The 7,682-nt window shown below is 46.7% G+C and overlaps 1 protein-coding gene across 1 annotated transcript in view; it reads left to right on the forward strand.

Annotated features, from left to right (window-relative positions):
- Positions 1 to 1,322: 1,322 nt before the first annotated feature.
- Positions 1,323 to 7,682, forward strand: part of rasgrp4 (RAS guanyl releasing protein 4) — a 10,312-nt gene continuing 3,952 nt past the window's right edge. The window contains exons 1-7 of the mRNA XM_067246375.1: positions 1,323 to 1,829; positions 5,610 to 5,782; positions 6,352 to 6,457; positions 6,756 to 6,815; positions 7,048 to 7,179; positions 7,300 to 7,441; positions 7,569 to 7,682. The exon at positions 7,569 to 7,682 is cut by the window's right edge and continues 60 nt beyond it. Coding sequence (XP_067102476.1) covers positions 1,813 to 1,829; positions 5,610 to 5,782; positions 6,352 to 6,457; positions 6,756 to 6,815; positions 7,048 to 7,179; positions 7,300 to 7,441; positions 7,569 to 7,682 — 744 coding nt within the window. The 5' untranslated portion in view covers positions 1,323 to 1,812. The remainder of the gene's footprint in view (positions 1,830 to 5,609; positions 5,783 to 6,351; positions 6,458 to 6,755; positions 6,816 to 7,047; positions 7,180 to 7,299; positions 7,442 to 7,568) is intronic.

Consider the following 7,682-nt stretch of genomic DNA (forward strand, 5'->3'; position numbering starts at 1 on the left):
CAATCAATAAATACTCTGCGAAATTCAACAAACCATGCGTTCTCGGAACTCTGAATATAGAGCAACAATGCAAACTCACCTCCACAGAGTCCATCTGTCATTCTCCTTCGTGCAACCCACTTCGCGCATCACCCATAGCAACGACATGCTGGAATCTAGTATTTACCGATGCATTTTGCGGCAGCGGTTAGTTTACTGCCCAAAAAGGCACCTACCTTAGGAGCTCTTCACGGGTAAATTGAATGCTGGGAGTTTGAGTTTCGGAAGACAGTTTTGTTCTCGAATCACGGTCTGTGCAATGACGCTATCTAACCCTTAGATGGCAGTGTTCGAGTTTCTTTAAGCAACAGCATCGCTGACCACCTCCGATGTAACTTTGTAATATATTATTTTTATTTTTTTAAGTGACACATTACTTTCAGTTTAAATGGGCACCAAGCAATGTATCGTAGTTTATACTTAGTCAACAGAACTCTGAGGTTTCAAACGTGTCTACCCACCACAAGTTTCAGTCCTTCTGACCCACCCTCGCTAAGTGGCCACGGATACCACATCAGAGTAAACTGAGCCTAACAGGGTCGTGATCACTATGAGGTTTTACTTTACTTAACGGCATATGTTTGATCGATATCGCTCACATTCCTTCTCAATCACACCCCACAGGTCTCTCAAGCGGCCACCTCAGCAGTCAGTGACTTCACTGTCCCCCCTTGGGTCCCCTCTTCCTCTGGGGAAGCTTGAACAACGATGCCTTTGAGCCTCCGTGTCCAGCTGCACACGGAGATGGTTCCCCTGAAACACTACCTCCACTCAGCACCCAGAGAAGGAGAGGCAGAGAGAAAAGAGAAGCGCTGGTGGATTATACAAGAGAGGGGAACCCTGAGTGAAAGACCTGGATGATTGTCAAGAAGGAAGGGATGACGGTAAGGGTTTAGATGAGGCAAGACAGGCAGGCAGCTGTTGCACAAGATTCTCGGAAGAAACGCAAAGGATGTAATCGGAAAGTTAAATTGTTGTAGATGATGAAAGTGCCTCTGTCTTTATAGAAGATACTTTTTGTATCTATACCACTAGGACACAAACACTGATAGATGTTCATCATTATCTCTCTCTCTCTTCTCCTCCTCCTCCCTCTGCCAGTACTTAGTGTTTAGCTCACAACTCTCATTTGTGCTCTCTCATTCTACTGCCCTCCCCTCCCCCTTACTCACACCAATACGTACACACAAACACACTGATGAGAGTTCCCCTATCTCTCAGAGTCAGTTCCTACATTAGAGATACTGACTTTTTATACAGTAGGACAGGGTTATAGAACAAGGTTATTGTACAGGGTCGTAGGACAGGGTTATAGAACAGGATCATAGAACAGGGTTGTAGAACAGTATTAGAGGATTACAGGTAAATGGTACAATGACTACAATTTACTGTCATAGCGCTTCCATTTCATAATAGTTTAGTTATCAAGTAGGAGCTTGTCAGGGTGTAGTTTGTGGTTGACATACTCATTCAGAGTAAGAGAGAGAACGAGTGGCAGGCAGACAGACAGACAGACAGACAGACAGACAGACCGACAGACCGACAGAAGGAGGTGGTGTTCATTCTGAAGTGAAGAAGTGACAGATAGGGGAGCAGAGCTCATCCACGCCAGGTCTCAGTCCCTGAGCCTGCTTGGCTGGGACACGCCGGGCTGTAGAGGACACAAAGAAGGAGGAGTGGGGGTCATGTATGGAGCTTTAGGGTGCCAGGACACACACACGTGCCCCTGAGGACCGCCAGTGGAGCAGGAGAGCTGTGGAGACGACCTTTACTATGCACAAGAACAAGAGGTGAGTGGAACACTGGGGATGGGAGTGAAACTGACATCTGACAACGGCATCGAACCAGTCACAGCAGTGTGTAGTATGTAAAACTGTCAGCCGTGCTCTATTTGAAGAGCTATGCTCCATGAGCACTGTCAATACCCGAAACTAGTCTCTGTGGTTTGTGTCAGGTTTCTTGAGAAGTCACAGGCTGTTGTTTTTCACTCCTTACTTACTACTAAAGAGAAACAGAGCCGTTATAGAGAATCTACTCCAAGGTGTGAGTAAGAGCGGCGCCGCAGCTCATGGAGCTGTCAGATATGTTGTTTTCTTTCTTTTTGACTTCGTAGTGGCCGTTCTAAAAAGACTTTTCAGTGTGTGCTTGACCTACATTTGACGGGGGTATAGTGTACTGTGCTGTGGTTACATGCTCAAAGGTTTGTGTCTACTGCACACAAACATGCAGTGGCATTCTGGAGCTGATCGTAGAGCTGTTCACCTTGGCATGGTGTAGGGACTGTTCCCCCCACCCCCCCCCAGTGCCACAGTTTGGTGTCTTCGGCTAGATGCTCCTAGGACCAGAGCCACAGTATATTACCATCAAGATTGGTCTCTATTGGAGTTTGTAAGTAGAGCATATCCTGAATCAATGTTAGTTTGTGTCCATGTTAACAAGTGGGAGTCTAAAATTGGATTTTCTCTTAATGAAAAGATCTATTATTCTACTTTATGTATGTAGGATTGCAGTTACAAACTGAATGCTGATTCTGAAGGGAGTTGCATATTGATGTAACAAACATTATTTATGGGAGATGTGTTTACACTGTTTACAGAGAGGCTTTAGAAACTGTGTTTTCATGAATTTCTTTCACTTTGTAGTTCAGATCCTATCAGGTTGCATGGAAATAAGGTATTGAGTGGGTGTGGTCAGAGTTGATATGTTCAATCATATTCTTTTGATGTTTTCTATATGGAAAAATCATTTTCACCAATGCTCACAAGATCTGTAGTGGGTTGATAACCTAGAACCCCCCCCCCTGTAATATTGTTATTAATTACAGGGGTGGCTCAGGTTTTTATAAAGAGAATGAGAGAGAGAGAAAAAGAGGAAAGGGGAGGGAAGAAAAAGGGGGGAAGAGAGAGAGAGGGGGGGGGCAGAGAGAGAGAGAGCAGACACACAAACAAGGCTTTTAAACGACACTGGCATCAATTAATCAATTAACGAGAGAAAAGAAGGAATTTGCATGCCCCCCCCCCCCCTTTCTCTACTAGTGTGTGTGAGAAAAGGAGGGGGAAGTGGGTCTTTGGCCAGGAACTGTGAGTGAAAAACCGGGGGTTGTTACATGGATGGGTGAGGGGAGGGGGGGGGGTTGGTTCCAAAGAAAAACAGTTGGAGCTGCTTTCTGAATGACATGAATAGTGAGGATGGAGGAAAGGGGAGAAGTGGGCAGGGGAGGATGCAGAGAGGGAATAGAACAGAGGTATGGACTTGGTGTGGGTCAGTACCAAACCTGTGTGCATGAAGGAGATTCTGGGCTTAAAACCAAGATTCCAAAACCTGGTCCCTTTACCCTGTACGCCATCATCTCACCTCAACACTGACCAGTGAGGCTCAGTGATGCTTGTGTTGGTGAGTATTTCTCTAGAAACAAAACCAGGCTTGTCGGGTTACTTAGAATTTACACAAGACCCAACATGTGTCTATGTGCGAGTGTCTGTGTGTGTGTGGTAAGAGATAGAGGGAGTATTGTGTTATTGACATGGCTCCCAGTAGCCAGTCTCATTCTAGGACCAGGTGAATGCAAATGTCCAAGACAGTAGACAGGGGCTAATTGTGCCACGGATTTGCATGGGAATCTACCAAACTCTCTTTCTGTTTAGCAAACATCCCTCTCTACACAGCCGTTCGGCGTAGAAGAGTAGATTTCCTACTCTGCACTCTAGGCAGCCTCAGGCTAGACACTCTGTGTTCTCTCAGTCAGTCTCTGCATGACCCACAGATCTAAGGGGACTTTTTGACTGTGTCACCGCTTCCCCCTTTGAAAGAGTGACAGATAAGGACTGCAAATGGCAGCGATGGGCTGAGAGCTTCCATGGTGGAGGCTGCCCCGGGTATGAGCAGTGCAAGAGAGTTTTGAAACTCTTCTCGTGGAGGGCTTAGTCTTTTTTTCTTTGTACCGTGTCCTCGGCTCTTCCCGGTGAAGGTCTTCAGTCACGTTGGCTACCTGTGTCAGAATCAGAATCAGAATCAGAATGGGATTTATTCGCCATGAAAGTTTGCACAGACAAGGAATTTGCTTTGGCAGGAAGGTGCATACAATAAACATATACCAAAATTTTTTATATGTGGACTATCTATACTAAGGGTACATAAACTAGCAGTACTAAGTGGGATTAGAATAGAATTAAATATACAATAAAATAAAATATAAGTTGCCGTAAATTACAATATAAAAATACAAATATTACAAAAAATACAAATGTACAAGATACCATTATTGTAATGCAGTGCAAAAAGCAGTGTGTTTTAAGCAAGAAGTCATTAGAGTCAGTGTGGTCCCTTGGCCTTGTTGAAGAGGCCAACAGCGGAAGGGAATGTGTTTTACTTCCCCAGCCTACATTGTAATGTATATAGTGTGTCTGTCGTTGGTGTGTTGGCTGCGGCGTATAGGTTCGCCCTGATGTTTTGGGCTCAGTGGCCAGTGTGTCACTAGCCTGACGGGAGTCAGGTGGCTAATCCAAAGGTTGCCAGTTCGATTCCCGGTCATGCCAACTGACGTTGTGTCCTTGGGCAAGGCACTTCACCCTACTTGGATCGGGGGGAATGTCCCTGTACTTACTGTAAGTCGCTCTGGATAAGAGCGTCTGCTAAATGACTAAATGTAAATGTAGCCGAAGAGAAAGGGGCCCAACGGTGTCTGGCCGGGGTGGAGGGCTGGAGGCTGGGGGGGTGAGAGAACACACCCTGGCGCTGGATGTTGGGGAGCTGCAGTTTGGGATAGGAATTGAACAGAATGTCCTGGAGAGACCGTCCATAAGGACAAACACAGACTGAGCAAGACCCCTAGGCCTGTATGACTCTGTGTTACCATGCGCATCCAAGTCTATTTACACTAATAGATGCAGCAGTGTGTGTGTGTGTGTGTTTGTGTCTGTTAGTTTCTTTGTGTCTGTTTCTATATGAGGTGAGTTTGAACACGACTCACAACTTCGATTGAGGAGAGTTTAAAATGAACATTGTGTACTGATGATACCGACAAGGAGGAAGGGAAAGAGAGAGAGAGAGAGAGAGAGAGAGAGACGGAGAGACAGAGACTGAGACCGAGAGAGGGAGATAGTCTGGTTATTCAGATAACTTGTTGCAAGTTCTTTGAATTAAAGTAATGTGCATTTCCTGGTAATGTTTTCCTCATACACAAGGCAATGAGACAAACTGCTCCATACCGCGGTCATACTAAGGACATTTTTTGCTGTACAGTAACAACACAATGACCACCAACAGAAAAACTGAAAGCCACTGTTGGGATCAGATTCTGTATTACTGATTCCTTGACATTAGAGGCTTGCTTAGTAGGTCCAGTGTCAGTGTCAATATAAAAAAAAGCGTATCAACACATGCTGGTAGGACGAACCTGTAGGAACTTGCAGGAACCTGTAGGAACCTGCAGGAACCAGAATGACAAAGACATGCACATTCAGTCACAGAGCCAATGATTAGATCTTCATAGGTGGCTAATTTATCTCTCACTCTCGCTCTCTCTTTCTCACTCTTTATATCTTTCTCGCTCTCGTTCTCTCGTTTTGCAGGAAGTGTCGCGTGGAGGGCCCTGGGGGGGTGAAGAGTAGACGTCCAGTTCAGAGGCGTATGACCTGCCCCAGCCCCCAGGAGATCAGCCGGGCCCTGCAGACCCCCACCCCCCTCCCCCTGACGCGGGCGGCCAGTCTGGACGAACTCATCCAGCTCTGTCTACACTGCTTTGGTGTGTGTCTATAAATGTGTGTGTGTTTGTCTTTCTGAGTTTGTGTGTCTATATGTGTGTGTGTGTGTGTGGGTGTGTGTGTGGGGCTCTCCCTAGTTTAGCTGTTGACCTCATCTCTCAGTCCTTCCCACTCTCTCCTCCTTGTTTTATCCCAGGCAGGTTATGTAAGCGAGGGGTGAGAGGGAAGAATCTAGGGTGAGAGTGAGGGAGAGAGGGGGGCGGGGAGGAGGGGGGATGTGTGAGGCAAAGTGGAGACACACAATCAAGCTTTGTTTCATCAGCCTGGGATGGCCGCGCAGCTAGTCTAACACATGGAAGGGAACTGGCCCGCATTATTTGACGTACTTGCCCTCAGTTACACAATCTAAGATCAAAGGTCAACATGACACCAGGAGGAAGCCCTGTACATATCCACCTCTCCCAGCTGTAGGCTCTTATACATACTCACATGTTCATGTATTATGAATATATTTTTTTACTGTTCATTTAAATAATCCTTTCCTTTTGAACTCCAGCCTTCCTCTGCTCACGCTTGGTGTTTTGACCCTGAAGTCTTCTGTTGGTTTCAGACTCGGAGGGGAGTCTCGTCAGAGGGTCCCAGATGGTCAACATGACGCTGATGATGCACATCTGGGTGGTTCCTTCCCAGACCTTCGCCTTGAAGCTCCTGGCTCTATATCCTCTAAGATCCCCTACTGCAACCTCCCCCTGACCCTGCCCCAAGTGCCCCCAACTTCCCCCCTCTTCCCTCACCCCGCCACAAGTCCCCCCCCCCCCCCCTCCGGGCCCGTCGGCGCGCAGCACCTCATCACATGTCTATTAATCCCTGAAACCAGGAAACAAACACTTCTTTGTTAGGTCAAGCGTGTTTACTGAAGAAGCTCATTTGTGTTGGAGCGTGGATGTGTAGCAGCAGCAGTAGTAGTTGTGTTGTAACAGTGGGATGGTGCATGTGCTCCTTGACTTTTGTTACCTATAAGGACTGTCCTGTAGAGAAGGGGCTAAGAAGATCCCAGATCTACAACCTCATCAGGTTAGCATCAATAAACATACAAACTCATACACACACACACACATACTTTCACATACACACAAACTCACACCCTTCTGTTTCACATTATGTCCAAAAATCATTCAATTCTGCTCTGTTGCGACACTACAAAAATACTTGACTGGAGTTCATCTCAGACAGTGATGTGCTCTGTCACTGTTTGTGTTTGTCTAGTATTGACCACCTAGCATGTCTCTGTTGTTGTCCTGGCCAGGCAGTGGATCAGCCAGTTCCCGGCAGTGTTTGAGGCTGATCCCAGACTGGAGCACATCATGGGCGACCTGTGGACCCTGGTGAGGTCAGAGGTCGAGAACACGCACTCGCAGTTCATCAATTCTTCCTGCGTGTAAGTATCAATGGCCTTACCTAGCCGTTCGAATCAAATCAATATCTGAACATCTGTGAGTTCAATAACAAACTTCAATCTACAATGTCTTGATTGAATCTTTCTGGTGTCTTTCTACAGAAACACTGCAGTGAACATATCCCAATCACCCTCACCTTCTGTGAAGAAGAGGAAAGTGTCCTTGCTCTTTGATCACATGGAAGCTGATGAAATGGCGAAGCATCTCAGCTACCTGGAGTTCAAGAACTTCTGTAATGTTTCCGTGAGTACGCCAGATCAGCCACATCGGGTTGGGAAGCCTGGTTCAAGGTCACCGCAAAAAAGAGCAAAACCTCACAGTTGACACACTGATCTCCAGCCTGACCCCTCGCCGTTCTCTGATTGGTCAGTTCCTGGACTACCACAGCTACGTGGTGCGCGGCTCGGTGAGGGACAACCCGGCGCTGGAACGTTCAGTCATGATGTGTAACGGCGTCTCCCAGTGGGTCCAGCTGATGATCCTC

The sequence above is a fragment of the Osmerus mordax genome, chromosome 11 (assembly GCF_038355195.1).
Source record: "Osmerus mordax isolate fOsmMor3 chromosome 11, fOsmMor3.pri, whole genome shotgun sequence".
Lineage (NCBI taxonomy): Eukaryota > Metazoa > Chordata > Actinopteri > Osmeriformes > Osmeridae > Osmerus > Osmerus mordax.